This window comes from Vanellus vanellus (genome assembly GCF_965231255.1).
Source record: "Vanellus vanellus genome assembly, chromosome: 3".
Classification (NCBI taxonomy): Eukaryota; Metazoa; Chordata; class Aves; order Charadriiformes; family Charadriidae; genus Vanellus; species Vanellus vanellus.
This window is the reverse complement of record NC_138907.1, coordinates 37,658,831-37,678,015: the sequence shown is the minus strand read 5'-3', so window position 1 is coordinate 37,678,015 and position 19,185 is coordinate 37,658,831. Positions and strand designations below refer to the sequence as shown.

Sequence of the window (19,185 nt, the reverse complement as noted above, 5' to 3'; positions counted from 1 at the left end):
TCTCTGCAATAAATTTTCCCGTAGTGTATTATAGGGATGTAACTATATTAGAATTGCCCTGCCAGTAGGAAAAGCTTCTCTGTGCTAGGTCAGACAACTATACTATCTAATTGAAAAAAAAAACAAAAACAAAAACAAAAACACAAAAACCAACAAACCAAAAAACACAAAAACCAAAAACCCCCCAAACTGGTAAAACAACACCTATCTATTATCCATCAAGCTGCAGACTTTGTTACATTTTTATTAAGAGCATTCCTTAATCTACACAGTTAAACTTCAAAGCTAATAAAAATAAGCTCATAGAAAGCACACACGGATAAAGTGAACACTCCTTGAAACCATTTAAAGACTGAGAGGCATTACAGGTTGCAGGATTTGGGGTTAATGCAAGGTGATCTCTCTCTTACTTTCTTTTGACCCATTTCTCCCAGAAAAGGATGTGATACTATTCTCACTCCAGCCTCACTAGCAGTCCAGGAGATCCAAATAACCCTAGAGCTCTGATTCAATGTGTGGTTATGGAGAAGAGCATTTCTCAAATAGGAAAGATTGTAAGTGAAAGCTCCGTGGAAAGTGTCCGCTGGGACAGCTTCACTGGGAAAGCTCATTCTCTTTAAGAATGCACTAGCTGAAATTGTTTTCTGCAGTTTATCTTTGCATCATTAATAAGTCCAAGATCGTGGCAACCAAACTTCCATCCAGACATTTTAATCTCCTTTAAATAATTCAGTGTGGTTAGTACCTGACTTAATTTGCACACTAACAGTGATGCAGGCACCCAGTCCTGGTTGCTGCTGAAATCTACAGATACCAGCTTCTTGAGAGAGATCAGTGGCTGCATGAAGGAAAGCCAACCATCGCTTGTCACACAATTCATTGCCAAGTCCAAGTGCTGAAGGTTCTGCAGATGTTCTTTCTCAAAAAAAATGCCTGTGAACATATATTTATTTATGTATTTATTTTTGCTTCAAGCCCTAATGGAGAGAATAATTCCTGGTCAGGATTTTGAAGAACTGAGTCTTATTGAATTCAGTTGAATTTCTGTGCTTAAAAAAATACCACCCTTAATAGAAAAGAATTTAAACATGCGCTTGCATATTACTTTTTTTCTTATTTAAAACCAAGAATGTAAAATATAGCAGCACAGATCACATTTTCTTTTTTTCTATCTAGACTTTTCTTCCTTGTTAAAACTTAACCTGCTGTAGGTTGCGTACAACAGGATCCTTTTAACTACTGAGGTCAGTAGCTTAAATGGGCCTATGGACTGCTGCTCATGAAAATTCTCATTCATTTTGACATTTCATTTCTACTGTACCCTCAGAAGGGGTGAGTGATGTGAATCCGGGTAGTTTTTATATCTCCCTGATCTTCAGCTATCTCCCTTGGTAAAGGTTATACTAATATTGGCCTTTTCAAACTCTACTGTTCACATAGATTCCAGAACAGATGTTATGTTAGTGGAAGGTTTGATGTAAGAAGAGTCCACTTGTATTTCTGTCATGTTTATGGCGGAGATAATCAATCTATCAATCAGAAAAGATTCCCTCTTTAGATTCTTCACCAGGAATCTCCAGTTGCCTGCTCTCCTTCTTGCACTATGTATGCAGTGAAAAATGGTCCTTATTGAGTAGAAATGTGGGCATGATTTGGCTCGTCTAATTTTCTATATGTATACACTACCCAGACTTAATGCTATTTCACTTACATTATTAAAAGTTGCTGCATTTCCTGAACTGGTTTTGAGTTTTGTCTGGGTTTTGTCCGGGTTTTGTCCTTCATCTTTTCTTCATCCACAGTACCTTTCCTTACCTAGAATTCTGACCTCCACATCAGTGAGGCTCCATCTCCTCAATCCAAGTTTCGTCAGCTGTGGCATTGTTTCCAGTAGTTCTAACAATTTTGTTAGGCAAATCTTTACATCATCTCCCCAGGGAAGCATCAGCACTTTCATCCCAGGTAGAACATTTAATCCATCAACTAAATGAAAATAAGTGGGTTGTTTTTTTTTTTTTTTAACAGCTCACTGTAAAATCACTTTTAAAAGTTAAACCAAATCACATTTCAACCGTGAAGAAAATACTGGTAGGTTAAACACTGCAAGACTGTTGCTTTGATAGCAAAGACAGAGCAGACAATTGCATACAATATTTCTCACTTCCAAAAAATTCCCATTCACTGACAGGAAATGGTTCAGGATACCAATTATATCCTATTTAAAAATAAAAGAGGAAAGAATTCTTGAATTTCTATCTGGTAAGTCTTAGAACTGAAGCTCATTCCCAATTTAAATGATTTATCTGAAGAAATCTTCTGACTTACCAAGTCTGTGGATAGCATCTTTTCCTTTCTTTTCTAAGTAATTTTCCGACAAATCAAGTACATACAGTTTTGGCAAATTACAAAGATTCTGAGCTACGGGAGAAATAAAAGCTTGTTATAGTTGTTTTCAATGCAGCATGACTTGTCTTCTATTGCACCTTTCTTAGCTTTCTGTTTAATGACCAGCAAGATGAGATTTTTAAAAGCCTCCAGGTTTTTCTTGCTTTTCTGACGCCTCTCTGATGCAAACTGTGATCTCTTGTTGTTAATTGTATCTCCAGGAAGTGATAAAATAAAGGACCTGGCCATCTGTAAGAGCTGGAGTAATGGTTCTGTATAACTTACACTCTGGTGATTAAACTAATCTTCAGTGGTGATGAGACAACTTTAAGATGTCTTTGCACCACAGAAACAGGGCAAAGCTGCCTGAATACATGGGAGATTCTTTAGTGGTTTAAGCCCTGGAGACTTCAACCTCCTGCTTCACAAAGCTGTCAAGTTTTTTAATTATAATTTAAAAACGTATATTTTATGGGATGAGAGAATTCTGGAAGACTAACTGCCAACCTGAGTTCAAGTGCTTTAGTTAAATAATTTTTATTTATCCTTATTCGTACTACTGTGACCTTGTTAAAATGATTTGAGTAGGTACCTGAATCTTTTTAGTAATAATTGAAACAAAAACAACTTTGAAAACTAGTTTTGCTTGCATCATCCATTATTTGCTTTGCTATTTTGTTTGTTTACAGAGCTATGCAATAGTTTATATTTCTCTTTTATATAATCTTTATATTTACAATTTATATAAAAGCTTTACGTAAACTTTCCTTACTGCATTTTACATCTCTGCTAATTGAAACTCATTGTGAACCTAAATGTTTCTGATTTTATCCTTATATGCTTTTTTCTTCTGTTATAAAATTAGGTTTTTATTTTCAAAACACACATACTCAGTTTGTAAAGTTACTATTACTATTCTTACCTAGAATTTCCACAGCATCACTGGAGATACAGCAGTTGACCAGTTGGATTTCTTCAAGTTCACTTAGTTCATCAGAGACTGATCTTACAATGTAGGTTATACCATCCCCAATAGCTGTCAAATGATTCATGTATAATGAGCGTAGCTTCCTCAAATTTCTGATACCTTCAGCTATGAACGAAAAAAAATAAGGGTCACGTTGTTAGGTGAACTATTTTGATATGTTTATGTTTTGATCACAGCAAACGGCTAGACAGAATTAGATGTTTACTGCCTGGCATACTACAACTATCTATATTTTGATGCCATGAAATATATGATAAGTTTTGTTTGAAAAAAAATGACAAACACAGCTTCCTGTTCAGCTATGGTATTGTGTAATCAATATGAATTGCCCCTCAGCCCAGAGAAAGTAAATCATAGAAGATGAAATGTGATATTCCTGTGGAACAAATCCAGGAGAAGCATTTTTTTTTTACCATGCCATCAAAGAGAGGATGGGTAGGCCTATGAATTGCTATCTCCATTTCAGTTACTGGGTTGTATGGCCCTAGCAACCATTATTTAAACTTTTCAACCTTGGTATCCAGTGACTGACCTTGCAGAAAGTCAGCAATAGGTCAGGGAAGGGAACTATATCACCTTTGCAACCTCCTGACTTGCAGTTCATGCAGATTAGTCAGCCCTGGGATCAGTATGTTAGATCCGTTTGACCACAGTGTGAATTACTAACTTGAAAGGAGTACTCTAATACTTTGTGACAATCAGGATACAGAACATATCAAGACTTCAATGCAAATCTATAAGAAATTACTTCTCTAAGCTACGTGACAGGATTTTCAAGTCCTAATAGTGTACCAGCTTCAGACTGACTTGTTAAAACATTCATATTCTCAGCACTATGTACATGATTATGGTGTGAAACAGGAGAGAGAAGTTACCTAATTTTTTTGCATCATCTTCATACATACTTATGTTGTCAAGTACAAGCCCTTCAGCATTTACAAGTTTCTTTATTCCATCAATAAGTCCACCTGCCAAAAAAAACCCCCACAGATGTATACAGCGTGTTAATTTAATACACAAACAAATTCATTTGCAGAGCAGATACGCTTCAGTAATATTAGGTTCTTGTGAAAAGTAAATAATAGTTTTCTGTGAAAACATGAATGTTTAAAAGGGATGACCTAGCGAGAATATGACAGAGGTCTACAAAATAATGAGTGCAAGGAAAAGGTTGGGAAGAGACTGACTGTTCTTTTTTTTCTCTCAGTACAAGAACAAGAGGCCACCAACTGAAACTAGTCCAAAACAAACATTAAGGACATAGTCCTTCACACCCTTTGCCAAAGGATGCCACAGATGAAATAAGTTTATATGGGTTCAAAGCAAAGACAGACATATACTAGCAGGACCAATTGATGAGGTCACTGAATAAAGAAATCATAAGCACAGGCAACTGGTCTGAGCTTGAAAAAGAGGCTGTGAGATGATTAAGAAGAAAGTATTATAGATGCTTGCATTGTTCTTGCTCTTCCTTAGACATCCACTTAGAGGTGCTATTGGAGACAATGAACCACGGCAGATGGATGCTTCCTCTGAATCAGTGTGGCTGTTGTTACTGTGTTCTTATGCTTTTCTCCCTAACAATCTTGGCTGCACACAGGAAAGAGAATTAATTAATATGCAGTTCCAGAATAATCTTGAGATTGTATGTCATAGAATGATTGAAAAATTCTGGTTAGGATTTCTGAGGTCATCTAGTTCGATTTCCTGCTCAAAGCAGGGCTGATTTTAAAGTTAGATGAGGTTGCTAAGGGCCTTGTCCAGCAGAGTTTTGGAAATCTCCAAGGATAGGGATTAAATGGCCTCCAGATCCCTGTTGCACTGTTTGATCACCCTCCTGATAAAAAATATTTTATGTCCAGTTGCAACTTCCCTTGTTACAAACTTGAAATTGTTCACCCTCGCTCTTTAATTGTGCACCTCTGAAAAGCTCTGTCTTTCTATATCACCCTTAAGATAATGGCAGACTGAAATTAGTTTCCCCATTAGCCTTTCCTTCTCCAGGCAAACCATGCCTAGTTGTCTCAGCTTCTCCTTGTGTATTAGGTGTTCCAGCTCCCCAGCCACCTTAGTGGCCCTCCATTGGACTCTAAACAGATTGTTAGTATCTCTTCTATACCAGGCAGCCTGAAACTACATATAACACTCCAGATTTGGCCTCAAGAGTGCAGAATAGAAGGGAATAACCACTTCCCAGGGTACACTGGTATTAATGCAGCCCACTATGTGCTTAGTCACTAGAAGAGTGCTTTGCTGACTCATGAGATTTGGTATCAACAGCACTTGTGTACATTTCTCAAGACAAGGTACATTCCTGGATAGCTTGAATGATGCAGAACTCAGAGCACAGTGCATAAGCAGATGCACCCATCCTCTGCTAGAGCCCTGCTCTAACAATAGCGCTGAAGGATACCGCGTGTGTGTGATTCACAGCATAAGGAAATACATGTCATTCATCCTAACTGCAGAATCCTTCACCTCAGGTATGTCTGGAGCATACTACACTCTTCTATGAGGACAGGCTGAGAGAGTTGGGGTTGTTCAGCCTGGAGAGAAGGCTCCAGGAAGACCTTATAGCGGCCTTCCAGTACCTAAAGGGGGCCTACAGGAGAGAAGGGGAGGGACTTTTCACAAGGACATGTAGTGATAGGATGAGGAGTGACGGCTATCTAGATTTAGAATAGATATTAGGAAGAAATTTTTCACTCTGAGGGTGGTAAGGCAGTGGAGCAGATTGCCAAGAGAAGCTGTGGAAGCTCCATCCCTGGATGTGTTCAAGGCCAGGCTGGACGGGGCTTTGAGCAACTTGGTCTAGTGGGAGGTGTCCCTGCCTATGGCAGGGGGGTTGGAACTCGATGATCTTCAAGGTCCCTTCCAACCTAAACCATTCTATGATTCTATGATTCTATGATTCTTTATTAAGCCATTGTAATTTTAAGAGAAAACATTTACTCAAGATAGAGGCATTTAATTAATTATGGGAAAGACTTACCAAAAGTTACTGCAGATTTTCCATCATAATAGGTATTAACATCAGAATTAGACTTCTTTCCAAAAAAATGCTTACCCAGAAATTATGACAGAGATGTAGGAAGCAACAACGGAGAATTTCTGTCCAATGTTACCAGTCTAGATTAGGCTACAACACCCTCATTTGGTTGCCAAACACATATGTATCTGTTGTGAAAACTAAGTTAAAGTGATCCCATGCTGTATCCCACAGCACTTAGAAAGTTTAGCTAGCCTATAGGCGCTATCTCATTTACTGTGGATTATTTGCACCAGGGCTGTTAATTTTTTTCTCCCATCTAGTATTTTATTAAAAAACAGATTTTTTAATATAATGTGTACCAAGGACAAAGAATATGATGGAATTACAACTTATAAGAATTCAAAGGCCTTTGTGTAGCAAGAACCAAGAATATAATGAAATGGCAACTTACAGGAATTCAAAAGCCAGACCTGACTTACACAACTAAATAACGTAAGTAAATTTACATAACTGAGTAGACTGCAGTCACTTTCACCATGTATACAGAGTTGCATTCTAGCATTATAATGTTTCTTAAACTGATGAAAACCACCATCTTCCATATACAAGTCAGCCACAAGCCCCTTTGTTTTACCTTCCCATCCACATTTATCTAAAAGACCTCATTTAGTGCCAGTAATACCATACCTTCTAGATTTTCACTTTGCAGATCTCTTACATGTAAAGTTTTCAGCTTTGTCATTGCTGTGATCTGTTGCTCATCTTCCACAGTAAGAGGTGTGGACTCCACAGTAAGATCTCGTAGGTTTTTACAGGTTTCAAGGACTTCATTCAATGTTCCCGTGACACCAGCGCTATTGCTGATGTGCAGCTTGAGGCTTGCAGCAGAGCAACATATTTTGCCCAGATATTTAATATCATGTTTCTTTAACTTGTTGAAATCTTGCAGTGTAATTTCTAAAGATCTGAGACTCTGGTTCCAGTTGAAGAATAAGGAGACAGCCTTTTCAGGAATGTAAGTTTTAAGCGAACTAATTTGAAGATCTTCCACATTCTCATCGTCTATTTCCTTACTTGGTGAGTAATTTCCAAAAAATTCTAACTTAATGAGTCCTAGTACACTAAGACAATTTGGTAAGTATCTAAAAAAATCAGAGAAATAACTTGGGATGTTTTGAGTATTAATGAAAATACTTTTATCACAAAAAAACTCTTCAAAATCTCTGCTCAAGGCTGATTTTGAAGAGCTTTCATAGAAGAAATTAATAACACACTCGGCAAAAATATCCTTGTCAGTTCTTTTTAAATCTTCCTTTTCTGTTTTTTTTGCGTATTCTCTTTCCAAAGCCAGATTCTTTTCAGAAATTTCTCTATGTTGATCAATTCTTTTCAGTAAGTCCAAAATTATTCTAGTGGCTTCTAGAGAGGATCCACAAGTGTAGAGGAGCAAATTGAAATAAGTATTAGTAATATCTGAAATAGTATTAATTTTCTGTAGATAACTATACCCTTTCTTCACCTCTGCTTCTTGGTAGGATGTCAGTAGTTTGCAAAGTTTTCTGCCTGCAGTGTATTCCTGAAATGATTTATGAAAGAATCTATATGTTGGTTTTAGTCTTTGAGCTGTGTATTTATTTAGAAGACCTGAAGCTAGCAGGACTTCTTCTTTTATGTCAGCTAAATCCTCAGACTGAAAATCAAATCTTTGATCAAATATTCCATCTAAAGCTAAGTCTCCACAATGATTTATGCTTAGCATAATATGGTTTTCTGTTATTTCTTTTGTTTTGTACCTGTTTTTCTCCACCATCAAATCATATAAAGTAGAGAAAAGTACAGTCTGGGTGCTTGGATGAAAATTACTTTCACCCATTTGGATGGCACAAGCAATGATGACAAAGAGTGGAGTCTTCATAAGGTTCTTCATGGAAGTGGCCTCTTTGAGCTGGTTTATCAGACCATCAGCCAGCTTATTTGTCAAGACATTTTTAATGAGCTTCTTGCAACTTTCCTCCGATAGATCTCCTATTTCAGCAATCAGTGACCCAAACTGTCTGATTTTATGGATACACTCAGTCCTGGTAGCAATAATAACCATGTTCTTGAATTTGTGGTTTTCTTTAATCATTGCTTCTATCTCTGGACAGTTTGGGGGTTTGAATTCATCATATCCATCTAACAGAAAAAGAACCCTTTGTCTCTGTGCAAGTAGCATTTTCATGAAATCTTGTTTGCAGATGGGGTATTGTTCAAAAAGAAGCTGATCGCAGACAGTCTCATATATTCCACCTCTTGTGCTAGTCAGGCTGATAAAGAAAACAAATTGGAATTTTTTCAAAGCGGAGCAATTTTCAGAAGCCCAGAGTACTGCTATTCTTTTCAGAAGAGTAGTTTTTCCTTTGCCAGCTTCGCCTTCTATAATGCAGGGATTTTTCAATTCCTCCAGAAGGGCATTTAGCGTCAGCTGCCCTTTTCTGCTATTATGTATATCTTTTTTCCACAGCAAGATGTCAGTATAGGCAGTTCCCAAATCAAAAATTATGTCAATGTCACTACCCAGAGGATGATATTTTTGAAAAGCTGAAGATAGATACACATACTTTAAATCCTGAATCAAGTCATTTAATTTATCTTGTTCCACTTGACCAATAGTACCTAAGGCAAACAGATCATGTATCAGTGAATTACATAGTCAACGAGTTTGTCAATTAAAATTTCATCACTTTTGGAAGAACTGCCTGAATGTACTTGCTAAATCAAAGAAATAGCAGTAAGCAAGAGGCATGAGATGTATTTGTTGTCCACTGTCTAGGTGAGAGTTAATTGATAAGGGTTGTAGTTACTCCTTGTGCAAAAGATTCATATAGTCTGCACATACCACTCCGGCTGCACTTAATTCCTTATTTGAGGGCCTTTGGGACTTCTCCTATTCGTGCACTAGATTCCAAAAATGTAAGCTTGCATCCAAGCATATGAAAGCTTATATGTGCAAATGCATGATCAGAGTATGAGGTTTTTATGTAATAAGGTTTTAATATGGAAAGAGCATTTATATATATATATGAAAGGTGTTAGAGCGTTGAGAGAGATTTGTAAATCAGTAACAGTTTTTGACAGTTAAACTGAATGAACTTTTAATCTAGTTCTTTTGTCAAACTATGTCTTTTGTATTTTTGTTACTTTTGGTTAGTCTAAGAGTTGCTTTCATACAGTTTGGAGGTGAGCTTAGCTGAACGTTCCATCGTAGACATAATTTAATGTAGTAACATCTAGAAAGTCTGAAGCCTACGAAAAAACAGCTTCTAAAGCGAGTCCTGAAAGGTTCATATGCACTGCTTTTTTAAAGCGCATTTATATAGACTAAGGGACAGGGCTGAGTCAGACATGTATTTCAAGATCAGACTTTTGAAGCAGGTGGAGTAAGGAAGCATGATCTCACAAATTGAAGGAAATCGGGGAAACCTATTTTAGGGAAATGCTTCGGTAACAAATGTCATGCCTCTCAGGGAGTGCCAAAAGATTAGCCCAGGTGTATGCATTACATTCACACAATAAGGCAGACCTTTAACAACCAACTTGCAGCCTGTGCACAAGTGGGTTCAGCCTCCAGGGAAGTTTTACATTTGAAAAATTCGTTGCATATCCCCATTAAATTTTATATTAATTTTGTCCATAGAACTGATCCAATCCAGCATTCAGCTCACCCACAACTCACTTATCATAAACAGTGATGGGACGTGTTTAACCGTCTGCACTTCATCTTTCTCATCACAGATGATTTTAACCCTTTCAGAATTTTTCACTGGATTTGGATTTCCCCTCTTTCTGTCTTAACTTTGTAAAATTTCATGGTGTTCACTGTCTTATTCTCTCAGATGAAACAATTCAGACCATACAAATTGAACAAGAATTTACTTAACTACAGAATTATGAGACTATTGTAAAAATGAGTGCATTGCAAGTTTTTCGTGGTTTTTTCCTATAATAATTTAACTCCTGACTAGAAGACAAAAATATAACCGGTAATACTTACAATATCCTTGCAGGTCATGAAAGAGAAAAGGGTTGTGTTTCTCAAGTGACCTAACCAAAATATTGCAGGCTTCTGAACCTTTATTCAAAATCATGTAAATCATCATTCTTGAGGCTTCTTGTTCAACTTTTTCACAGGCAATGGTATTCACTTCTTCACAAGACATGACATTGCAGGCCAAAAGGTCATCTGCTATTTGCTTGACAGTGATCATTCCCATTCTTTGAATGAGATGTACTCTGTTGCTTTTGATAAATTCCACTGAGAAGAGAGAATTCCATTTCTTAGAATAAGTCTAGCTCATACAGTAGCTGGCACATAAACTGTCCTTCAGTATTTGATGCAGACTTTTGTGGTGCACTGAGAGGCTAATATCTACACAGGTACAACTAGTACTCAGGAAATGGTGAGGTCTTAGTAGGAAAGTGTTTATAAAAGTTTCTGTGAATGGATAGGAGGTTTCTGGTAAAAAAAGATGCAGTGTAGACTGTATCAGTATGGGTATGAAAGTTATATGATATGTCTGAGATGTTGGCTGCCATCGCAGAAACATATTAAAAGTTTCAATGGAAATTGCTTTGGAAAATTATATCATTTACAGATATGTCTAAATATGGGTTTGTATTTCTGGATCTGCATTAGAAGACCTTGGCAAGTTCATGCAGGTCATGACAAATGTAATCTGCTTCTTCAAACAAAACCTGTATGAAGTACTTAAACATTATTACACCCATTTTAAGACTAGAAAAGTCAAACAAGTTACACTTAATGCCCAAGCTCACAGGCAGTCCCGAACACATCCCCAAACAGGCTTCTGTACTCTGTGGTTGGGATGGCTAAGGATCAGTGTTGGGGCATGCAAGCACTCCTAACCAGAAGGAATATATGTATGATATTTCTCTGTGTGTAGCTTGGAGAAATGCAGTTTCTCAGCTCCCAACCGAGCCAAGAATATCTGGCCAAAATTACTTTTTAATAGCCAGTTGAAGGTAGGTAACAGCATTATAGGGGCAGTAAGGAGATAAAAGAAAGACGTTCTAGGAATGAGTTGGGGCTCTGGCCTGATGTTGGTAAATTGGAGTCATTAGGGACAGCCCCATTTCAGTTGGGCAGCTCTGTTCTCCTTCCTTCCACAAAAGTCTAGGAGAGGTTTAAGATACAATAGTAATAACTAGGGCAGTCATGGGAATGTCCTTTGTGGGAAGACATGTATGTGTCACAAGCATTTCTCCAGAAAGTGCTGCATTTTGAGAATTTTACATTTTTTACAAATTTGCAATTTCATTGTGTGGAATTTTAAAATAAATGTTGGGGGCATTGATTAACCTGCACATGTCAAAATAAAACTGGACTATCTTTCCTTTAAGTTTTTTAGATGTTGAATACTACAGTAAATAAGACTTTTTCAGGGATAATTTTATAAAACTTAAGCTTCTGTATCATTGTGAGGGAAAGGGAGAAGGTGGTCTTTACGTCTGAAATTATCTGCAATATTTTGGAATAAATGGTAAATATTACTCTAAGACAGCTAACACAAGAATTTCCCAGTTCAGAAAAATATTTTGTCAGAAAAAATTATTAATCCAAAATTTTCTATCTGTAATATGTTGAAGTAGAGATTTTTTATAAAAAAAAGTCTGTAAAGGCGACCTTTAAAAAATGTTTTAGAGCAAGACTTTTTACAATGTTAATAAATAGCCATATTATATAACTAGAACATAAATATAGCAATCATAATGTATTGGGTTTTGAAAAGACATTTACTTTTTAAGGTTATCTGATTTTTTAATTACTATTTACATCTAACATTAAATACAAAGAAACAATAGTTTATGAATCTTACTTGTTCAGACTGAAAGTTTCAATGTTTGACTATGGAACGGTGAATCTAATACCCAGACTGAAAAATAAAACAAATCAAAAGATTGAATACTTCAGATATTACTGTCATTCTCCTAGACCAGAAAAAAATTACCTTTAGTAAAATGCTGATATGAAACTAGTCAGATATAACAATATTCTCTCTAGGTGCATTGACTACAATTACTTTGACTTGATATCTCATACATATATTTTATAACTTTCAAGCATGTTTCAAATCAATAAGCAGGAAATATCGATTTAAGCAAGTGATTTTAATCTTCTGTGCTTTAATTCCTAAGAAACAGATCATTCTCATAGACCAGCATAACCGTTAAAATATAACTTTTAAAGTAAATTTGGTGATTATTTTTGACAGTCAGAAAGATACAGTTCATTTTTCACATTGTTTCAGTTCATGTTTCGCATAGTTTCATAATGTAATATATCTAGGCAGATTCTTATTTTTCATATTTTTATCATTAAAGAGAGTGAATGAGACATATGTTACTTATTTATTTGTTTTTACTTTGAATGATACCAAGATATATTTGGATGGAAATGGTAATTAAGGTAATAGCCTACAAAACCAACATTTACATCAACGTATTCATTTCATAAAACTAAATAAAGGAACCTTAAATAAAATTACTTTTAATAGATAGGACTGAGAAAATAAAGTACATTTGTGATCGATAACATGTAGCAGGTCAAATTAAAGGTCCATCTAGTTCAGTATCCCGTCTCCAGCAGTGCCTTCTGTAAGATGTTCCTTTCCTTGGGCTCTTTTCCATTTCCATTATATATTTTTTTGAGATGGAATGCTAGAGCAGACCATGATATTAAGATACCATATGGCTTTACGGATGGACACAGTGCCACAATAAAGTTCTCTCTCTCATTCTCCATTTTCTGACATTTCCTTCCATTTGCTGAATTCCACTGAGTATTGAACAGATATTTTCATAGAGCTATCAATTTTAATCCCCAGCTCTTATTTGTAAGTGTTAATCACCATCGTCACGTAAGCAAAACCACCATTTTTAAGAATAACTTAATATACTGAATGAAAAATACTGTTTGTTTAGACAAGCTTTCTTAAAAAATCCTTAAAATACTCAAATATCAAGTGTAGAAGCAGTCTGTTGACATTAACCCTCTCTAAGCCAAACCTCAAATATTTAAAGCTTCTAAAATCTACAGTATTTTCCAGTATTACCAGCTTTACTTAGTAATAATCTCATAGTTTGTAGCACACTAAATAGTATGTTAATAGTTAGTAGTAAGTAAAAATAATTGTTAGTATACTAGATTATTACTTAGCCAGAAGTTCTGGAAAACTATTCTAGCTTTACGTTGCTGAAAGACTAATTTGAATTTGCTTCTGTAAAAAGTATCACCTTAAATATTACAACTTTTCTAATGTTTTTTCTAAGTAAATGTTCCACCGTCTTTTATTTTTTGTTTAAAGAAATAGTTAAAATAAACAGGTGCAAATTCCCCACTGTCAAAGGCATGCAAGACCTTTTTAAGAGAAAAAAAAAAATATAGCAAAATGAAGTTAAATCATTTCTGAACTTTCTTCTTTACAAATACTCAACAAGTAAGGTAGTGGTAAAAAAGAAAGCTGTTTACTCACATCAGCGTGCTCTTAAATTAAAAAGACTCAGTAAGCAGCAAAGCGTCATAGTAATAAAGAACAGTCTCCACTTTCTCTGTAGGTTCCTTCTCTGCAAGGTTCCTCCTAGTACAATTACTTAATATCCTGTTTGCTATAAAAGTATGTTGTGTAATACCTTTCTGTCGCCAGAAACATATGGAACTCTTTTCTGATGTACAGAAGTTCCAGTTCAGGACTATTTCAAATTTTACAATACTGCAGTTATCAAAAACCTAGCCTTCAGTCCAGGGTTAATGGTCAAGACAGTAAATATTTCTACCAGTAGAAATGAGTGTATCTACAATGCATTTACTTCATTCACTCTTTAATGGTTTCATTAAAAGATAGTAATTTTGATAGTAACATGAGTGAGAAGTTCTCTGTGGAACTTTGTGATACCTAGACTAAACCATGGAGTCTTGCTGTTCCAAGAAGCCAGGGCTCAGGGCTTTCCTCCCTAATTAGAGCAGCACTGACTCAAGGAACTAGATATAGTGAGGCAGGGCCAAAGAGAGGGTCTAACGACCCTAGATGCAAATGCAAAAGCCATTTTAAAGTGGCTGATTTATACTATCAGCATAAAGATTAGTCTAATCTGATATTACTCTGAGACATTAGGAGTAAAACTCTTCAGCAACTCTGCCTGCTTCCCCTGACACAGTCGTTGGCTCCAGACTTCCTTGAAGAAATTGGATGACTCTTAATATCAGTGATGCTGACTTCCTTTTCACACAGGAAATATTACAAAATGTTTCAGTAAATTCACATACTGCATGATTCTTGTACTTCTAAAACTAAAATTAAACAGGAGCCCTTCCTATATAACCATTTGCAGATAGATTGTATTCGTGGCTGTCCAACAAGGTATTTGCATGCAGCACAGCTTTCGACAGCCTTTTTTAATACTCACTTTCCCTTTTTCCTTTCCCTGACTACTATGCAGTAAGCCAGAGCGCAAGCAAATTGTTCCACTGGTGGCAGGAGTGAAGCCAGCACTTGCAAACAGTTAAGATACGTGGAAGGGTGGCTACGTGCAAAGAGCTACAAGACAACCTGAACGTCAGCAGTCCAACTGGAGCAATTAATGATTGCTCACATTTTCACACGTAGTCTGGGCCTTAATCAATGAAGGTCGTTCCTAAAGTGCACAGAAAGGGAAAATGCATAAAATGGTGATAAATCTAGTAGCAGCATCTGGGTGAAACAGGTTCTCAACTGCTTTTGAACACTTTTTTTTCAGAATCCCACCCTGAACTGAAACCCTGGACAAGGTCTGGTCCGGCAAAAGCAGTGCTGGAGTGCCCTCCGCTGGCACAGCCCAGGCAGGGACAACCAACGGTTTGCTCACTTGCACAGTCTAAAGGGGAAGGGAAAGGGGCTGAAAGGAGGCGAAGGACAACCAAAACCTTAATATTTGATCAAATGCTGAGAAAAAGCCAGAGTGCCTGGATGAGGTGTGTTTCTTGATCCTTCGCTGCTCTTATATGACAAGGCATCAGGAAGAGCAAGTCTTGAAAATCTACTCACTGTTCTTATTTTAGGTAAGCATGCTCAGAACATCTTTCCTCTGTCTCTTTCAGCATTTCTTCTATGTGAAATTCCATTTGGATCTCAGCTGGTCAAAAAGCCCCTAGGAAAAGAAATAATTAAAACAAGTTTCCTTCTACTACCAAAATACTGTTTAAAAAAAGGACATAATAAATGTCTTTACAGTCTATCGAAAGCAGAGAAACGGAATGACTTACTTGACCATGTTCATACAGAGATCATAGTCAGAATCATAGATAATGAGAAAATATGGAAAATATTTCCAAATAGCGAACAAGATCTCTTCTTTGCTAGGCATGCTCAGCAGTGTCGTAAAATTGTCTTCTGCTTCACAAAAACCTACATGTATTTTATTTGTACTTTGAAAATCACACAGTGTATGAGCCAGCAGTATACTGCCCAGGTGGCCAAGAAGACCAACAGCATCCTGGCTTGTATAAGAGATAGTGTGGCCAGCAGGGCTAGGGAAGTGATTGTACCTCTGTACTCAGCACTGGTGAAGCTGCACCTTGAATACTGTGTTCAGTTTTGAGCCACTCACTACAAGACATTGAGGTGCTGGAGCGTGTTCACAGAAGGGCAACAAAGCTGGTGAGGGGTCTAGAGCACAAGTCTTATGAGGAGCCGCTGAGGGAACTGGGGTTGTTTAGCCTGGAGAAAAGGAGGATGAAGGAAGATCTCGCTCTCTACAACTTCCTGAAAGGGGGTTGTCACGAGGTGGGGGTCAGTCTCTTCTCTCAAGTAGCAAGTGATAGGACAAGAGGAAACAGCCTCAAGTTGCATCAGGGGAGGTTTAGATTGCACATAAGGAAAAATTTCTTCACTGAAAGGGTTGTCAAGCATTGGAACAGACTGCCCAGGGAAGTGGTGGAGTCACCATCCGTGGAGGTATTTAAAAGACATGTAGACATGGTGCCTAGGGACATGGTTTAGTGGTAGACTTGGCAGTGCTATGTTAAGGGTTGGACTTGATAGTCTTAAGAGTCTTTTCCAACCTAAATGATTCTGTGATTCTATGATTCTAAATTTGTCCAAAACCGGATGTGTCTGGCATCCTACGGAAGGCACAGCTTCTAGAAGCATCCGAGATATCCCAGCAACAACAGGGAACACCACAATCATAACAGTGTAGATAAATATAATCATAGAATATCTTGAGCTGGAAGGGACCCATAAGGACAATCGAGTCCAACTCCCTCCTCCTCACAGGACTACCTACAAATAAACCATATGACTAAGAGCATCATCCAAAAGCTCCTTGAATTCTGACAGGCTGGCTGTAACAGACTAAAGTGGAAGAGACATCAGAAATTCAAAGAAGCCTATTGCAAAGGTCTTGTAACAAACAAGTTCCTCATAATAGTTACAAAAATGAGTTACGCTTACCAGATGTCTTGATTGCTCAACTTTTTAAAGGAGAAATCAAATTACACAAATATCTGTAGGGCTGTTTTGTATTATCAAGACATCTTTAAATTAAAAAATAGGTTACATGCAATTATAGGTGTTTTTCTTCTGCTGCTGCATGGAAACTGACAGTCACTGTAAAGTATTCACAGAGAACCTGAACCCAATTTATATTTGATACAAATGCAAACTTCAGTTATGGTTGGATATGGCAAAGTAGGAACTTTCCAGCCATGTTCTCTCCATAAAAATCAGATTGGCTTTTACTTGTTCAAAATTTTATTTGAGATGGAACTCACAGGGATTTCCTTTAATGGGATATATATCTCAGAAAGGAGGTTCCTTTTCCAAATCAAACCACTGCTCTAATGCAATTTCTCAACCTGTAATTTTCTCAGTTTAAAATACATCATATTTATACTCCATGGTATTTAATGAGCTCTATGTATGAAGTAGAATTAAATATTCGTAGCATGAATATAAAATTTAAGCCTGTTTCCCTGAGATGTCAGGAAAAAAAAGTATCCTCTGAGAATAAACATGTTGATATTCAGCAGGGAGCAGTGGGAAGAAGCTAACGGCTAAGCCTAAACGGGGTTATCTGGGAGCTTTTCTATTAAATCTAGTAGTTGTTGAACACATAAAAAGTGAGATTCTGGTTCCTGACTCTTCAAAGCATTCTTCAACCAGAGCCATCGTGCTTGTCCTCTTATTATAACAGGGACTGGCAACAGCATCTCAATCGTATTATTTTACAACTCCTTTAGTACTTCATAGGTCTCCCTGCAGGACCGTCAAAAACATGCTTCACAGCACTATCATTGACCACATCAAGAACAGACCATTTGGTGATGCTTTGCAGGTTATCAGACTGGACATTAGGAAGCATTTCTTTAGAGAGAGCTTGGTCAAACAGTGGAACAGGCTTCCTAGAAAGGTGGTTGATGCCTCAAGCCTGTCAGTGTTCAAGAGGCATTTGGACAATGCCCTTAATGACATTAACTTTTACAACTGCCATGAATCAGTTAGGCAGTTGGACTAGATGATCATTGTAGGTCCCTTGCAACTGAAATCTATTCTATTCTATTCTATTCTATTCTATTCTATTCTACTCTATTAATCACAGTTGCTGCTAGCAAGGCCTGATAAAGAGGCTATCTTGGACATAGCAGCTTAAACTGTGGGAGAAATTTTTGGATATACTAATGCATTTTAATTATGAACTAAAAAGGCTGCCATTCTGGAGCATATGCAATGTGCTGCATTCTACGTCTGATTTGTGACTATGCCAGATTTCCTTCTAGACAAGGGAATTGCAGGAGGGCAGTCCAGAAACCTCAGAACTGCAGAGGACTACCAAGAATACCATTAATATAGAGGAACTGGACATAGCTTAAAAAATACTAGGAAAAACACATATAGATACCGAAAGGGAGCAAATTCAGAAGAATGGGAGAGGAAGAAGGATGTAGGGTAACAGAACAGATTTAGGATTGTACATGTAAACAACTAGCAAAAGGGTTGCAGATTACCATGATGACACTTGCAGGTGGAGTCATATAAAATATCGGTGAATAGCAAAGATGGAAGCAAATCCTCATGAAGACTCAAAAGGAAGGACACGTTTTTTCACATCCATTGTGGAAGTAAAGCATTTGAGGCGATGCTTTTATTCAACAAGGATATAGAAAGAAGTTCAGAGTTATATTTGAAAGGCTGACTATTTGCCAGCAAACCTTTTTCTACTGAAAGTTCAAAATACTATATTTAGCAGCATGCAGGAAGCAGGTACCGTGGGTCAAGCTGCATATCGAATGACACAAAGGAAATCTCTCACTATGAAATGGAGATTTACAATTAAACAGGGTAACGGGCAGAAGGTAGGTGGGGGCAGGCAGAGGGTATTGGCCACGTGGATGAACAACTTGTAGGAGAAAACCAGGAAAACTCGTTGCAGATGGCGGTGAGGGGGCGAAGCTGCCGTGCCAGGGTGCTGCAGATGCCGGATTCCTGCTGTCAGCCTTCAGATCCGCCCTGGGACGGGGCGTCAGACTGCACTGAAACACCTGGCCTCGCGTCTTGGGCACTGCCCGTCACGATGACGGCGGCTCTCGCACCGAGGCGGGCGGCGGGGTCGGAGCTGCCCCAGCCGCCCTCCAGAGCCTCCAGCACAAGAGGGATGCTTCTCGTCCTTCCGAGGGTCCCGCCAGCCGGCCTCCCGTGGGAAGCGCTGTCTGGAGGAAAAGGCACCGGCGGGCCGCCCCTGGGGAGGACGGGGGAAGCCGCCCGGAAGGCCGCAGCAGCCATTGGCC

The 19,185-nt window shown here is 37.8% G+C and overlaps 1 protein-coding gene across 1 annotated transcript; it reads right to left on the bottom strand.

The window, feature by feature from the left end:
• Positions 1-593: 593 nt before the first annotated feature.
• Positions 594-19,180, bottom strand: NLRC4 (NLR family CARD domain containing 4; the record flags this gene model as incomplete). Its single annotated transcript, XM_082480698.1, has 8 exons — positions 594-933; positions 1,816-1,983; positions 2,326-2,418; positions 3,308-3,478; positions 4,249-4,341; positions 7,053-9,020; positions 10,399-10,659; positions 18,940-19,180. 8 exons carry the CDS (start codon positions 19,178-19,180, stop codon positions 617-619), a joined length of 3,312 nt encoding a protein of 1,103 aa, XP_082336824.1. The 3' UTR covers positions 594-616.
• Between the last annotated feature and the right edge of the window lie 5 nt (positions 19,181-19,185).